General features: G+C 40.8%; 1 protein-coding gene across 1 annotated transcript in view; it reads left to right on the top strand.

Annotated features, from left to right (window-relative positions):
* LOC149288194 (ras GTPase-activating protein 2-like) overlaps nucleotides 1–15,208 on the top strand; it is a 31,088-nt gene extending 15,880 nt beyond the window's left edge. The window contains exons 7-24 of the mRNA XM_089491941.1: nucleotides 856–928; nucleotides 1,759–1,835; nucleotides 3,595–3,693; nucleotides 4,601–4,757; nucleotides 4,861–5,009; nucleotides 5,120–5,234; nucleotides 5,744–5,818; nucleotides 6,840–6,963; nucleotides 9,146–9,252; nucleotides 9,626–9,712; nucleotides 9,797–9,874; nucleotides 10,268–10,341; nucleotides 11,028–11,134; nucleotides 11,941–12,023; nucleotides 12,356–12,564; nucleotides 13,364–13,467; nucleotides 14,299–14,482; nucleotides 15,178–15,208. Coding sequence (XP_089348067.1) covers nucleotides 856–928; nucleotides 1,759–1,835; nucleotides 3,595–3,693; nucleotides 4,601–4,757; nucleotides 4,861–5,009; nucleotides 5,120–5,234; nucleotides 5,744–5,818; nucleotides 6,840–6,963; nucleotides 9,146–9,252; nucleotides 9,626–9,712; nucleotides 9,797–9,874; nucleotides 10,268–10,341; nucleotides 11,028–11,134; nucleotides 11,941–12,023; nucleotides 12,356–12,564; nucleotides 13,364–13,467; nucleotides 14,299–14,482; nucleotides 15,178–15,208 — 1,933 coding nt within the window. The remainder of the gene's footprint in view (nucleotides 1–855; nucleotides 929–1,758; nucleotides 1,836–3,594; nucleotides 3,694–4,600; nucleotides 4,758–4,860; nucleotides 5,010–5,119; nucleotides 5,235–5,743; nucleotides 5,819–6,839; nucleotides 6,964–9,145; nucleotides 9,253–9,625; nucleotides 9,713–9,796; nucleotides 9,875–10,267; nucleotides 10,342–11,027; nucleotides 11,135–11,940; nucleotides 12,024–12,355; nucleotides 12,565–13,363; nucleotides 13,468–14,298; nucleotides 14,483–15,177) is intronic.
* The last annotated feature ends 1,807 nt before the right edge of the window (nucleotides 15,209–17,015 follow it).

Genomic DNA, 17,015 nt, shown 5'->3' with positions numbered 1-17,015 from the left:
CTTACTCAAACCCTGGAAAGCAGCCTCAGACCATTACCCTTCATCCACCAATCTTTGTAGTAGGCCCAATGCAGTCTAGTAGGTAGCATTCTCTTGGCATCCACCAATCCCAGATTTGTCCATCAGTGAAGATAGTGAAGCCTATTTGATCACTCCAGAGAACACGTTTCCACGGTTCCAGAGTCCAGTGGCGCTGTGCTTTACCCCGCTCCAGCCGGAACGTGGCATTTCGCATAGTGATCTTTGACTTCTAGGCTACTGCTCAGCCATGAAAACCCGTTTCATGAAGCTCTGAACGCACAGTGTGTGTGCCGATGTTAGGATGTTACTTCCAGAGGCAGTTTGGATCTCTGTATTGAGAACTGCGACAGGACAGGTGATTTTTATGCTCTCGGGAGCCCCTCTCTGTGAGGGTGTTTTTGTCTACTGCTTCTCGGCTGAGCTGCTGTGGTAAAGTTGGTATCCTGTGCCCATGCCACATTTAACTTCACTTGGATGGAGGGATGTCCACATACTTTTGGTCATATAATGTAGGCTCTCTTGATATCAGGACTTTGTCAGCGCTTGTATCTCTTACTAATCATTTGCAAGAACATTTCAAAAGATGCAACTTGCTAATTGGACACTAAGCAATGTGAATGCTCAGTAAACTCGCCAATTAGGAGGGGCGTCCACATACCTTTTGGTCACATAGTGTACTTACTGTATAAAAAAACTTCATTCATGCACAATTAAGATTATTGTTATTTAATACTTTAACTTCAGAGAAACCAAATCTATTGGTTTGGTTACATTACTACTTTTTTTGCTTTCTATGAATATTACATATGTTTTACACCCTTAATTTCCTTTCAGAAATGATCAAAAGAAAACCAAGGTAAAGAAGAAAACCAGCAACCCACAGTTCAATGAGAAATTCTACTTTGAGGTAACTCATAATTTCCTTGTATGTAAGCTTGTTTTGCTTCTGTGGAAGAGACACTTAAAGCATTTTTTGTGGCCAGAACATGAAGGTCATTAGTTATCAGCTATAGCACAGGTGCTATTGAACGTCGCAGGCAGCAGATGAAGTCACGTTGCAGTTTGAAGTGGGTTGCTAAAGCTTGAATCATAAGCAGCGCAGTAGGTACCTGAAAGTCGGGTGCCCTTGAGTAGCTCTGCGATGGGCATTTCTTAAAAGAAGTGTAAGTACCCTGCTTACATAAAGAGTTTACTGAAATGACTCTTGCATAGTTCAGTATGCATTCTCCAAAAAAGAACTTATCTGAGGTAGATGCTGCATGTCCTTTCCTGTGATTCTTGCTGCCGACTGGCAGCTTGAAGCCATCTCCATGGGACAAAGCGGGGACCGGGCAGTTCTGCTCAATGCATTTCCATAAACGGACACACGAAAAATCTAATGTGACCATTAAAGTGCATATGATGGCTGGAGTGTCCATTTAATTTGCACATTCTGTTTTAGTTGTGATTTGCCTTTGCACGTCTAGTGCTCGGATTTACTTTGTCTCAAGAGGCTTAAGCTTTCAGGACTATAGGACACGTTTATCTTTCTTAATAGCTGGAGCCTAGTAAATGGAAAAGTTATTGCAGCTCCAGTCAGGCCAGTATTCATACTCTGCCTGGACCTGGTTAGTGGTTTCCACTTGTCCCATCAGCCGCACTAGCGCTGCTATGTTCAAATGGCCTGAAACTCCCTGTTCAGTGAATATGTCGGGATGGCCTTCCTATGTTAATTACGTTATGTTTCTAATGTTTCAGGTGACGCGGTCCAGCAGCTACACAAAGAAGTCTCAGTTTCAGGTGGAAGAAGAGGATATCGAGAAGCTTGAAGTGAGGTTTGTATATGTTATGTTTCGGTATACACACGAACACAATAGCATACATTGTGTCGTTCTTGTCCCCTACCTCCTCTGTCATCTCGTCACTCCTAATAATCCTTTATTGTAGCCTGCACAGCCCTCCCTACAGCATAAGAATCATGTCGTGTTAGCACATTGTATATTTGAATAACTAAGATTCCAGATTATTGAATCTGGATTTTTGGGTGGGTGTTAAAACCTTTTTAATGAATTCATTCTGTAAACTTGAATCACACAACCACAATGGCCTTCATACTGCGCTAAATATGCTTCACCTAGACTAAATTAACATCAACCTTTGCATAAAGCCTTATATTCTAAGATTTTATTAATATTTCAGCTTGACATATCATTTTTAGCCTGTTACAAATTTTACTTAAAAGGGAGACAAAGTTGATGGCTGTCTCTGTATTGGCACTTACTGTAAATATATTTTTTAAAATATTTTACCAGTAATAACCTCTTTTTTTCATCGTGCTGTAAAAGCTGTTATGTGCACAAGATTTCATCTGCTCCCACACAGAGGTTTGATTTTTTTTATTTTCTTCTTGCCCCCTTCACCTGCTGTTTTCACAGACATGCCTTGGATGGTAAGCAGAGGGGCAGGTGCATGTGTCTGCAGTTTGTGTGTTGAGTGCAATTCTTGTCACTGCTGGGGGGCGCTGTGTAGTCAGTAAAACAGCACTTGGCACCTTCAGCTCTCTGGCTGCCATCATACTCTCAGCCTTGGTAAGAGTAGATGGGAATCGTAGTAAGACGACTGCTGAAGGGCCACAGGTGCCCAGCTCTGTTCTGTGCACAGCCTTTTGATTTATGCCCTTCTGACAGTTACGCACAATAATACCCCCCTGCAACGCTCTCTTAACATTGTAGTGCTGGGCAGGGTAACAGCATGCATTTTTTTTTTTATTGCCAACTGTTTCTAGGAGATTTCATGCATAACGGTTCGTTGTGCCCCTTCTAATGGAAAACAAAACTTTTTGATCTTCAGGATGTTTTTGTAAAGCTACTGGCCAAACATAGTTGCTTTTTCATCCAAACTGTCTTTTTGTTGTTTTTTAATCTTGGTGTGATTAGCAAAACGCTGCTTTGTAGATTGGTACATAGGAGATTAGCGCTTAGAAGCTGAGAGATTCTTCTGTGCGATTTAACTACCACAGACAATATCTACCACATCCATTATAATCTTTCTGCCTTCTTCGTCTGGAAGAAACAGACTCGGATGAATGGGTTTTGTCCAACAATCTATTTCCCGTACCGCATTAGGCATTCAGAAGCTGTTGGAGAAATTTTTGCAGAACACTTTGTCCCTCGGCTATATATAGGAGGTGAAACGTATAATACTTTTAAGAGCAAGACAAATATAGACTGTTTTGGTTAATGTGTGTACATGAGCTAGTTTTAATAGGTTATTCTTCTGCCACAGAATGAGAAAAGCCATTTGTTTTTAGTTTTATGAATTGGGATCCTGGATACCCCATTATCGTTTGTTTTAGAAAATACTTTTTCATATTCTAAAACCAGCCTGGGAGCCACAGGGTAGCCATTGTCTTATTAGGATCTGTCCAGGTAGTGTGTGAATTGTTACCTAGATTATTTTATTAATCATTTGGCTGCCTGTACAACCCAACAATTTAGTATTGGGGGGGGTTCTCCACTTTATCCAACCCTTGGATTCCCCACTAAATAACCGTGCGTGGAAGGTTTGACTGCATTGTTTCATTTCTACTTGCAGGGTTGATCTATGGAACTATGGAAATCTCGCACAGGCGTTTCTTGGAGAAATTAGGATTTCAGTGAAGGTTCTGAGGAATGACTCGTCGCACAAGGCGTGGTAAGAAACATTGCCATCAGAATCTACACAAAGATATGTACGTGCTACATGACCTGAGATAAGGGAGCCCTTCAGTGTCCATTACATATTTTACCAGAAAATGTTTGGCTTTCTTCTAGAAACAAAAATATCATGTTCATGGTATATATCACAGTCAGGTACCCCAAATGATGCATGTTTTCAGCGTTTCCTCAAAGGGGCACAGGTGGATCAAACTATGCCTTCCTTTCAGGGCTCTGCTAGTTTAATAACCACTTGAGTGCACCCTAGCCTGTTAGGAGTATTGGACTATAGTAACTGACAATCTTTGTGTCAATGAGAAGGTGATAAGCTCTAGAGATCAACCTACTGATATAGGATGGAGTAAGGTGGGTGCTACTGTCTTGTTCATCAAAGGTACTCACTAGTCCTCACGTGTCTCACGGTTATGCTTTTTTGTGTGCAAATGGATGGAAGGAGTCATCTAGGCATGTGATTCACACAACTTTTCCAGAGGGGCTAAGGAGACCCTGGTTTCACAGCTTCACTTGCACTATTTGAACTTAAGTCTCCTTAGTGAGTACTTTAATATCTGTACTAATGTGTATATATGTGTATTTATACATAGAAAATGTGTGTAGGGGTGTAGACTTTCCTTTAAAAATGTTTCTAAATGTATTTTTTCTTAACATTGTGGCCAAACTTTTTTTTTTATTGATATATTTTTTCCCCCCGTTTGTGATTGTACACAAGGCCATTCTGGGCCAAGACAAATAGTTCTATAGTTGAAACCACAGTTCCATCTCATCTTGTAATTTAAGAGTTTTAATGCTACTGTAAACGTCTGCCATACACTGATGAACGCACCGAATGCTGTGCTGAATGTGTACCGATATTGAAAGTAATATTTTCATTTTAATGCTTTCAGGTATCTTCTGCAGCCAAAGGACAATGGGAACAAACCTTCTAAATGTGACGATTTGGGGTCACTGAGACTGAGTATCGGTTACACTGAGGATTATGTCCTGTCTTCGGAGCATTACACCTCTCTTAGAAACTTGATGGTAAAATCCCCAGATGTCAAGGTAAATATATGTTAGCGGAGATGGCGTTCTCGTCTCTTGGAAATGCCTAATCTCATGGATTATTTAGCTTCAGTGGTTTTCTCATTTTGTGTCCTTTTTGTAGCCCATTTCTGCTTCAGCTGCCTTTATTCTGGGAGAAGTTTGCCGAGATAAGTATGACGCTGTCCTTCCTCTTGTCCGGCTCCTCCTTCACCACCAGAAACTGGTTCCTTTTGTATCGGCCATTGCCCAGCTGGATCTGAATGATACGCAGTATGTACCATACTTTAGCCCTGCTTACAAAACCATCCTATGTCATGGTGAGAATCACCTAGGACCATGTTATTTCACAGTGGTCATCAGTTTGTTTATCTGTTTAACAGGGAAGCAAACACCATTTTCAGAGGTAACTCTTTAGCTACGCGGTGTTTGGATGAGACCATGAAGCTTGTTGGGGACCACTACCTGAAAGTGACTCTGAAGCATGTTCTAGATGAGGTAAGAAAATAATCTCTGTGATTTTTTGAAGATTGAGCCGCAACAGTATGTAGAGTCTAATATGACCAATAGTTTCTAAATAAACCGACAGACAAGAGTTCTTTTGATTTTGCCCCTAAAAGCTAAAATACAATCTGGTACAAACTGGAATGAAGCATATGTAATATCTGATGTGCTTTAAAAACTGTGAATCCTGAACCTTTTTTTTTTTTTTTTTTATTTAACATTGATGTCTAACTTTTGTCTTTAAAAATATTATAAAATCTAACAAATATACCCCAAAAAGTCCAACACAGTCTCGCATAAATACCAGGGCATCAGATTTAGGTGGTGTTCCGTTTCTCTCCCGTGTCTCCCATTGTATGGAATATTTTCTAGTAACTTGTGTAAATGACATTCAGAATTAAATACACCAAAATAATAAACTAACAGGTCTTATGCTACATGTCCTGAGGCCTTATTTGGACTGCGTTTGTAATAAAGTATTGTAAATGTTCTCCGTATTTCAGATATGTGAATCTCCGAAAGCTTGTGAACTAGATCCTATTCGGCTCAAAGAAGGAGACAATGTGGACAATCATAAAGTGAGTGTTAAAAGCCGCCTCGATCCCAAAATAAACATGACAATCGTGAATAGAATGTAAACACTGCCTATATGGTACATTTTAAATTCCGAACATGCTTTTGTGGCTTTGCAGTGTTAGTCTGCTCTAAACCACCTGGTTCGCACCAACTAAAAGAAAGTCACAAAGCTTTAAAGTGTTAGTAAATGAGCAGGCAGTCGGGGAGGGAGTTCATCAATTGCATGCTGGGATGTGTACGTGTAAATCTTTTGTTGTCATAGGATGTGTTACAAAATGTTAACGCAAATTTTCCTGCATTTTCCTGTGTTCTGCCGATAAATGCCCAGTTACATAAGAGAAAACAAAGTATTCAGTAAATGCTTTTTAAGAGCCACACCAGTATTTCATGAGAATTCTATGGTTTGAAAATGGATTCCTTGTTGTGATGTATTGAAGCTTTTATATACATTATAAGTACCTAGGGGCAATCTTCAGAGCACAGAATACCTTTTAGTTAATGACATCTTACCGGGTCAAACAACTTGGCCGCACATTGGGGGTCTATTCACTAAAGAGGGAGTTTAAAGGAGATTTGTGTTTCAGCTCCTCGACTTTACTGTACATTATGAAAAGCCAACCCCAGTGAGCTTCTGCTGCAAGAAGACCTTGGTTGGCCCTGTGTTATGTATAATGTATTATGTGGAGGTTCTTGAAAATCTCTTAATATGTTAAATTATGCAATATTCACAGTTATCTTAGAACTAGTGAAGGCCCTTTATAATAAGTAGTGAAGTGAAAGGGTTGAAACCACAAGTCTCCCTTTAGTGAATTACCCCAAGCTATTTGCATTTTCACAGCCTTTGGGGCCGGAAGTGGGTGGAGCCAAATGCCGCTCCCCTGCGAAGATATTGAAGGAGGTAACTTGGTGGCCCAGTGAAGTATTTTCCCGGAGATTCTGGCTGAAGGCTGGTTCGGTTCTGTTTAGAATGTTCTGCCGCTCTGGGAGCGGATGTCCTAATGCTTTCTTCTGTCTCCTCTGCAGGAAAATCTGCGCTACTATGTTGACAAGGTCTTCTCGTGCATAGTAAATTCCAGCATGAGCTGCCCCACTGTGATGTGCGACTTGTTTTCCGCCCTCCGACACATGGCTGTCAAGCATTTCCCTAGTAAGAACTAATTCATTGATTTATGAGCGCTAACAAATTACTCTTTAGTGAACAGCACAAATTAGAAAAAAATGTCCTTGTCATTTAGAGAGAGATTCTGGTTTGTTTTTTTTTTGTGGTTTTTTTTAATCAGTGCTCTCTAATAACCGTAACCAACCATCCTTTTTCTGTAATGTCATCGTAGTAGTATGTTTATGATCTGTGGGACACAAGTACATGTGGTATCATTGCCAAGTTACATTAATTTGTAAATAAGCTTGCGTATGGCAAAACCCACTTTGACCATTATTTACTGTTCTGCTAAAATGCTAACTGGTCGGAAGTCCTTCAGTTTCCATTGTGATCGCATCCATTTAACACATTTTAATGGTAGTTGGTGATGACCGATTCTGTAAGAAGTAGAAGGGAGGTGCATATAGGGTAGGGATTACATATGCGGGCCGTGCCATACATGACACGAAACTTGTATTGCTGAGGTTAAGTATACTCAGCGCTGAATATCTCTAAATTAACTACACTGGGTTACAAGAATAATCGGTTATTGGTAAGTGTTCTTTTTATTGGCTGCGTAAGATACATAGTTGATAGATCTGCTATAAAATGTTATCCCTCGTTTCTCACCCTAATAAAGCTGGCAACAAATATATAAACATAATATAAATGAGAGGTTTTGGTTATATGAATTGGCCAAAGCATAATTAAGCTCACCCGCCACGTCAAGGCACACTCTCAATAGGGTGAGATCCTACTCTCACCTCCTACATAGTGGGCACACAAAGCAGAATATTATACATTTGTATAATTTGAGCCTGAGACTAGTTTAGCGCACCAACATTTTTTCTTTTCCCTGTAAAATGTTATCCCTAAAGAATTTGTTTTAAAGGCTAAATCCCTGAAAGTAAATACATTATATCCAAGCGCTCTTTCCAGGGGGTCATTTAGGTCTGGAATAAAATCGAGCGAGGTATGGCAGTCTTGAGGTTGTCCCCTGTTTGTAGATTGCTTGTGGATTAGTAATTTGCTACTGTTAGGAATAAGATGGTGCAGCTGCATTGCACTGCATTGTCTCCTGTAGTTGCCGTGTTAGGTTTCTAAAACCTTTTGTGTGCTGGGGTGCTTGTCCATAGTGTTGGAGGTTGGTTGTGGCATGATTGGCATGTGTCGCTGCATTGGGATCTCTTAACTTAGCCAAGGGTTTTGGGGTGGTTGTCTATGGTTGGGTGACTCTTCTCATCACTTGCAGTTGCTCAGAGTCTTCGCTTTGTCTTGTTTAGCTGCTTCTTGCTACTGAGCTATTAGGACAGAGGAGGCAGCTGAATGAAGAAGTTTTGAGCAGTCACATTCAGTTTGTATTCCAGCATTTGTCTCTGTCTCTGCACTGCCGTCATCCTACTGCCCATCAGCTGGACGCTCTTGTGGCTCCCCATCCTTTTCATTTTGTATTTTTTGTAATCTTCTCTACTATGTTAAAAAAAAAAAAACACATTCTATTCCATTCCAGCCTTGTATTGCTGTCATTTCACGCTGTGTGTGCAGGTACAGGTGTCTGCTGCCGCTGCCAGCTGTATGCTTCGTAAGCATATGAGTTTGGGTGGTAAGATATATCCATGCACAACCTGCCTAGACACATTGTTTTTTTAATGCATAGATTTGTGTGTCTGTACATGTTTTTGTTTTTAATTTGCCATGTTTAAAGAACTTATTACATGACTACATTTATTAGTTTGTGTCTTGGTGTGTTACTTTTCTGTAGAAGGTGGGACACTATCAAAGGGGCATGGACTTCACAAGGAGTTCACATTGTGCGTTTAGTTATCTATTTTAAATGTTTTTCCTTTCTAATGTTTACCCTTTGATTCCACTAGGGAAAAAAACATCTCTGTTATGGACCATTTAACCTTGACTGTTCACACGCGGTGTTTAAAATAGTTTCTTTGGTTCAGTGATATGCCAGCCAGCGGTGCAGGAGACACCTGTATGTGCTGGACATTGAGTTCTGTAGCCGAAATGTGTTCTTTTCGTTGTATTTAATCCTTTCAGTGTTGGAGCAGTGCATTGATTTGAGTATAAACCTAATTTCCAAATATTCATTGGTGCAATGTATGTTGGCTCCCCTTAGTCTGAAAGGGTTGGAATCCTTGAGCCCGCATCCTCATTGCTGTATTTTCCTTGTGTTCTGTAGAGGACCCTCATGTGCAGTATTCGGCGGTCAGTAGTTTTGTGTTCCTGCGATTCTTTGCTGTGGCTATCGTATCTCCTCACAGCTTCCACCTCCGTCCACACCATCCGGTGAGTTACTTTTTGTTGGCGCAAAACCCACAAAAATAGAGTCCACAAGCGTTATTTTTTGCCTTGAGGAAACAGCTGGTCATAGAATGCAGCTGTCAGAATTTCAGTTACAGTGACGCTCTTCTTGAGGCTCGTGACGTAGTTTTCATGAAGTTTTTTAATCCATATGGGGAACAAAATATGGCATTTTAGACCACGGAGAGTGAAAACTGCATTGGTAGCTCCTCTGAAAATGCATTTTCCCTGAACTGAGCTTCTGATTTGAGTTCCCTGTCACAGCCGAAGGACCCCAAATGTCAGTTTCTCAATGCTGTGTAACTATAATAAAAGTGTTTGTTTTATCTACAATTCGCTTTTTTGTATTCTGTATCAGGATGCGCAGACATCTCGGATTCTGACTCTAGTGTCAAAAACCATCCAGACCTTAGGAAGTGTTGGCAGTTTGTTAAAAAGCAAGTCCGTAAGTTCACGTAAGACCTCGCTGTACCGAATGCCTATATGTGAAAACAAAACCTCTTCAATGCATTATTTCCCCTTTTTATAGTCTAGTTTCAAGGAACCATACATGTGCGACTTTTTCAAGATGTTTGATGAGGAAACGTATACAGTTGCCGTAAAAAAGGTACCGTCGTGTTACTCCGTTGATCAGTTCCTAGAAACCTGTAGCACGCATAAATGGTGTCTAATCCTGGCATTGGCTTGAACAAGGAGAAACTTTTCTTCTGGACATAGTCCTTTTTGAGTGTACCATTTGAGTTGGTGGTGCCAGAACTCTTGTTTGCAGTGGAAGGATCGGGATTAATGCTATTAACAGCTCAAGTGCTGCTAGCGGCCCACGATCTATACATAACTGTAATATTACCTGTGCTGTAATCTGCAACCCCTTCATAGCAGCAAAAGTGTAATGCACCCCAACCTATGTTTTTCCCGTTTGCTGACTAATGTACTTGTGTGCGTCCCATTGTGCCCAAACAGTGCTTTGTTATGGTCCTACCTCATGTCTTCTCTTTTACAGTTTCTGGAGGAAATCTCATCTACTGAAAGCAAAGAGCCAAGTAGTGTTAGCGAGTCAGTCATACTGAAAGAAGGGTGAGAAGTTTCTGTAGTTTTAGTCCTCTGGTACTTTCAGAATTTCTTATACACCCGCCTGAACTTCAAGATAATCTGCTATAGTCAACATATATTCTTAAATTCACCAAAATGTTATAGTGCTTTGGAATAACATATAGTAAAATGGATATGGTAGTATTAGTCTAAACGATGATGGATTCTTAAGTCAAAGTGGATTTTATTGGATCAACAGAAAAGAAAATACACAGTCGCACTTAGCTTTGGGGACCACTAGGGTCCATGCTGCTCAAGCCTTGAAAGCTTCCTAACAACAGAAACGATACATCTGATGCAAACATATTTAGAGATAAAAGGGCTTTATAGATCATAACGGGCTAAGTCTGGGCTAATTTCAGACCATTGCAGTTCTACCCACTCTGCCACTTACACTGTTCCTGAAGATGTGCATGATTGGCTGGGGGTAGGTAGCAGAATTGGGCTATAAAATACATCATTCACACTAATACAAAGTCTACAAATCGCATAGGGGAATGTTGTGGAAAGCTGTTAACTATTCTTTTGCTCAAATTTGAGTGCAGCCATTCAAGGAACTGTTCTTTCTGAACCGGAATAGATTGTTTACGTCTCAACTTCTCCATGCATAGATCCACCCTATAAAACATACAACTATTCTTCATCGGTTTGTTCACCTTCTCTCCCGGCAGTGAGATGTATAAACGCACACAGGGACGCAACCGTATTCGCAAAAAGAATTTCAAAAAGCGCTGGTTTTCGTTAACCAATAGAGAGTTCAGTTACCACAAGCAAAAAGGTAACGTAACATGTTGTTCCAGTAATGTTTATCTAGCTATGTTTTTTTATTGGACTATGGAAGGGTTAACGGGAGCATGAGTTTGTACCTATGTATAGTGGGGAAAAAAGATCCCAGCAAGAACGATGGCGTGTCCCCCCCCCCAACATGAATGGATCAACTTTACAGAAAACAGAGCAACAGAAAAATCTGTGTTTATAGATGTTGACTCAAGATTATTTTAAGAGACAAGTAAAAGTACTGTGCCTGCTTAAACCCTAAAAGTCAAGGAAATGTGGTAGCCGATTCACAAAAAAAAGCATCACAAGTGACATAAAACCTCTGACAGGCTTTCTTTGAATATAAGGAAAACAGATGAATTGAAAGGATAACTGGCACTTTCCGGATTATTATTATTTGTTATCGCATCTTAATCTACAGTATGATGTGAGGTTAACAGCAGTTCTGCGTAAGAAGTGGGCTAGATTTTTCCATGCGTCATAGGAGACTGGTTAATAAGCACAGGGCATGCCCTGACGGCTTCTATTGCTGTTGGTGGACTTATCTGGTCTTAAGTCCAAAGGCGTGATCACTAGGAACACTAGGTGTTTCATCAGTCTCTCTAATGAATCAAAATGACATGGCGGTCCTTCATCTAAGTTTACTTAACTTACAAACTGTTGCGTTGCTTCCACACCAATCCAAATGGCCATGCGGGGGGGATTGATCCCAGGGGCAAAATCCCAAGAGCGGTAAAATACCCCCTCCTTTCTGCAGCCTGTGGGTGCCCATACTTATTGGCATCTCTTTTTTTTTTTCCCTTGCAGATAAAGATCCTGCATTCAGTATTCCTATAAGAAACATCCTGGCTGTTGAGAAGCTGGATGAAAGTGCCTTCAATAAAAACAATGTAAGGGTGACAATCCTGGCGTGACCGCGCGGTATAAACTGTAACGCCGGGATCTACCTGCGTTCGCTAAAGTGATGGCAATAACCATGGCTGTCGCACAGAAACATGTTGTTTAACAGCCGATAACAATCCATATAGTTTGCCTGTTTTTTTGCGGTTAACCCTTGGACCTGTCCCATGCCTGTTTCAATTCTCTAATAACCTCCGCCACTTCTGCTGTCACACAATAAATGCTGCTTACAGGGTCCTGTATACTTATCTTTTGTGTGTTTGTCCTGCGCCCTTTCCCTGTCCTTTGCGGGTGATCATCCTTTCATGGCTGCTTCTTACAGATGTTCCAGGTCATTTATGGAGAGAAACCTCTGTACATCCAGGCCAGCAACTGCGTGGAAGCCAGCGAGTGGATCGAGATACTGAGCAGGGTGAGCCTTCGCAATCAGAGGAGGCTCAGCAAGTTCCATCCCTCTGCTTTTGTGAATGGGAGCTGGCTCTGCTGCAAAGCCCCCCATGAGACATCAGCTGGCTGCCGCCCCTGCACCATGTGAGTATACACGGGTAAAAGGGATGACACCCCACTACGTCTGCTAGTTGTCTACTTAAGACAATTACTCATCTTTACGTAGCTTCATTGTACACATGGAGATTAAAATATCTTTTAGGTTAAATATTTAAAAATGTGTTAAATTCCATGTTGCGTGGAAGAGACAGAAAAACTGCTATTTTTATACAAATCACAGCTAATATTTTCATATTCAAAGGTATACAGAGGTTTATATGGAAAAGTTTGTGATAAAACTAGTACATTTCCCACGTGTAAAGCCTGCAGATAAATTTACCCCTTAGATAGATAGGTATACACACACATATAAAGCTTTCCAAATAATCGCTCCATGTTTCCCTCACCATTGCTTCACCCCACCTCTCCCTTTTAAATCCATGCGTCTTTCTGCATACATCTTTGCGTATAACCTCTCCCCGTAACTCTTCTTGATTCCAAATTGCCCATTTTGCTACCTAGATTTTCACTTTGGGAATTTGTTTTGATTCCTTCAAGACCAAAACCCTTTTTTTCCCTACACTTGTACAAAGTCGTCCATATTGCACGCATAAGACCAAACTGAACACTTCAGCAGTTTGCATTCGGGGATCATAAACTTGGATCTGTCACTGTATGACCTTCTGCCTCGTATCACAGTCCTGACACAGGAACGTTGAATAAAGTCCCAGCAGCTGCGTGTCAGGCTGTTCTGTGCTTGGTACAGTATGTAACGAACTCGTCAATACCTTCTAATAAAAAACACAAGCTGCTTTACACTGCGTGTCACGTCTTCACTCTGTAGAGATGTTCCAGCTGACGTTGCGTTGGACATAGATGGAGACCGTGAGTGCGAGAGGATCTATTCCTTGTTCAGTATGAGCATGCCAAAGCTGCAAAAGATGGAAGGTAACGTTTCCTGCAGAATCTGTAGTGGTGAAGCGTGTGTGTAAATACCTCTCGCCGCGCAGGCAGATTGTGTACTCTGCGGATCTGCATTCCGCATAGAACAGCAATATTAAAAATGTCGTTCTGTCTTCTGTAACGCCAAGTACACTGCTAGAAAAATCATTCCTGTTAGTGTTTGTCCAGATCTTTCGCAGAATCGTTTTGCCTTGTTTGTATTTTTTTAAGAGACATAATTGTTACGTGACACAAAAGCACCACTGATAGGCTGTTGCCATAGACATTGGTGTTTCCCATTACTATCGGGGATGTTTTTTTTTTTTTTGTTTTTTTTTATGTTCATGTATAATAAAAATATTTAATTGTATTATGATTGATATTCTTAATACTAAACTTTGTCAGTTACTAAGTTCTAACAGCTTCTTAGTACAGTTGAGCTGGGAACATCCCGCGGGACATCATCATGTAAACATAATTGTGTAAGATGTGTTCTTCAAGCTTTATGTTGCTGTGCGAAGTAGTGATTTGTGGTGAAGACATGGCAGACATGTATGAATATTGGCTCACGTCCGTCTCTCCTCCCTGGCATGAAAACTTTCTGTGAAATAATACCAAAAATCAGTTTGTCGTGGTCAGCCCAAGCAGGCTTAGGTATCCTGTTTTTATTGTAATTTTTTTTATTTCTTGGTAATTAATAATGCATACTCCTAACCCAGTAACTCTGTTCTCATCCCTTTATTTAGAAGCCAGTATATTGGATTACTGGAATTTATGTACCTGATAATGATACTTCACAAAGTGTCGTCGTATAAAAACATGTCTGTATATTTACAGAGGCTTGTGGCGCTATAGCAGTGTACCAGGGTCCACCGATGGAACACAATGATTACCATTTCACTATAGAAGACTCTGTAGAAACCTTCAAAACGATCCAGCAGATAAAGTCCATCATTGAAAAGCTGAATGAACCGCATGATAAATATAAGAAAAGATCAACCAGTGCAAAATATGGCAGCCAGTGAGTATATGCTGGCATAGGTGTATAGTCTCCAATAATAGAATACTTCCACTCTGTTATAGAAAAAGTATCTAAGATATGTAAAAAAAAAACAACTAGGTTTTCCCCCTTAACTGGACTTCTTCCTGAACGTGAAATGTAGGTTTGATTGCACCAATACTTAGTGATAATTAGAAGCCCGGCGTGATGTGCCCGTTTGTAGTACACAGGGGTGTCGTGAACCCCTGGAGCTTGTGCTTTTTATGAAGAAGAGTAAATGTCTCTGTGGAGCGGGCAGGAAGACAGGGCAGCTGGTTTGGTTTATCATGGCGGAGGTTTGGAAAAAAAACATTTTAACCACAAGTTTTCTGATGTCAGACCCTTAACTCATTGGAGGGCTGAGCCTTTCGTGGCAAAAGTAGATCTTTCAGGGCTCGGTTACCAAGTAATTTATAGGAGAAAAGTATAGTTAAAATGATACCATTTATTGGCTAACAGGTCCCTTGGGACCTAACAACTTGGTCTTGAAAGCTTGCGATTAAACTCTGTTAGCCAATAAATGGTATCATTTTAACTATTTTCTCTTGTTTTTCCACGGCTAACACGGTACAAACCTTTTGATCAAGTCATTTATAGAAATGCACGATTTTAATTATTATAAACTATTATGAGCGCTTCTGTACGTATTCTACATTAATTTGTTTCTTTCATTCCAGCGAAAACCCCATTGTAGGTAAAGGATCTTAGCACCCACCCAGGTCTGTGACGTTATAACTGGAACAAAGTGATGTCTCAAGCAGAAGGCAGACTCTCAGCCAGAATCGCACCACTCTGTGTGACCACTCTGTAGAAAACTCTTGAAGCCTGCATTGCAGGAGCACTTAATGAAGGCCTTTCAGACGCAGAGACTATGGTGTCTATTTAGAAGTAGCCGAAAACCAATGGAAAACGGCACCTCTGTCGTACAGCGGCCGCAAGAGATGCTGTGTCCTGGCCAAACAATGTCTTAACATTCCCGCTGCGCGCATCGCTTCTAGGACTGCATGTTGGAGCAGAGAGAAACTGCTTCCCCGGGTTAAAAGCAAGATGGGACCTTCGCAAGCCTTAGACGTACTCCACGCGGTTGCACCATTGGTGTTTTATCTTAAACGATGTATGGACGTGCTGCTCACAGCTCTTTGCGAATCTGAGAACCCGTTATGTTTAGTGCTGTTTCTAACATACAGGGTCCTGAAATACATCATTTTAATAATATCTGGAGACAACAAGTAGGGTATGTATTGGAACGCAAGAAGAGTCTCGTGTTACTGCGGCAGCCTGGGCAAGCCAAGCATTACCACCTCAACCACAACTAGGTAAATCAGGGAATCTGGGTTCATTCTCACGGTACTAATTAGTCTCCTCCTACATATTTCTATTTTATTTTTTTTTCCCAAAAAAGTGTTCTTTACCCGTAGTGTTTTTTCCGCCTATTTTAAACAAATATATATCTGCATGAGCTCAGTGTAAACGCACAAGCCTACCAGTAGATGAGCTCCTAAGATATATACAGGAGATTAAAAATTACTTTTCTGTCCAAGAGACAGAAGCATGTAAGCCTGCAGCATTTGGCAGAGAACAATTCCTGCCAAATACAAAATGTGTCGGTTTAATATAGGATCATTAAATATAATCTCTGTTCTTAATAGGATTTTTTCATAAAAAGATATGCCTGCATGTAAATAAGAGCAGACTAAATGACTGTGCTGGGAACCTACATCCCCCAGCCCCTGTTTCTCTTATGTATAGTCGCGTGCGTTTTGGGATCTACTCCCAGTATCCAAACCTTGTGGTACCTGTGTGAGGTGATGCCACTTAGTCTGTGTTCAATTTAGTGAATATATGCCATGAAATTGTAACCTGACTCTTCCGGTTCAGTTGTGCTTTGCCAAGAAGATCTTAACACCTGTTGCCCGAATATTTGCAGTTCACGAGCGACGGTGCTTAAGCCAGATAATTTGTCAGAATGACATGGCCACCAATTTGATGCTTTCTTGAGGAGACCCTCAAACTTCTGGACCACTTTATAATGCTTGGTTTTGTTCTGTGGATGCCCCCATCCCAATCTCAGAAAGCAACCTAATTCCAAATGGAAGTTCTATGGGGGCAAAAGACTGCTTCCCGATGTATGAACCACTGTGAACAGAAACAATCAGACAGTGAACATCTGCTACAGTCTTTACTACGGTACTGGGACTTGCTTTTATCTGAGAGTCTACTGGATTATGGTAGAGTACAGAAAAAAGTTAGAGGGGCCACCACTTTTTTGTTTTTGCAGTAGTTGTAAATGAGCAACATGAATGCAGAGTAGGTGGCATCTTTATGGCGGTTCTCCTGCGCTAGGCATATGTAATAAGGGGAACACTTAAAGTACGGGGGGGGGGGACTAATGCCTGTTGCTCAGTAATGGATGTTACTTGCGTTTAGGCATTTAGAGTGTAAAAGCCTGGGTAATTTGGCCTCATTCATGACCACTGAGCACTTTAATAATCTGGATTGTATCAGATTATGTATT

The sequence above is a fragment of the Sceloporus occidentalis genome, unplaced genomic scaffold (genome assembly GCF_023333645.1).
Source record: "Sceloporus occidentalis isolate IW3139 unplaced genomic scaffold, rSceOcc1.0.p SCAF_53, whole genome shotgun sequence".
Classification (NCBI taxonomy): Eukaryota; Metazoa; Chordata; class Lepidosauria; order Squamata; family Phrynosomatidae; genus Sceloporus; species Sceloporus occidentalis.
The sequence above is the reverse complement of the archived record's forward strand: the minus strand, read 5'-3'. Positions and strand labels throughout refer to the sequence as shown.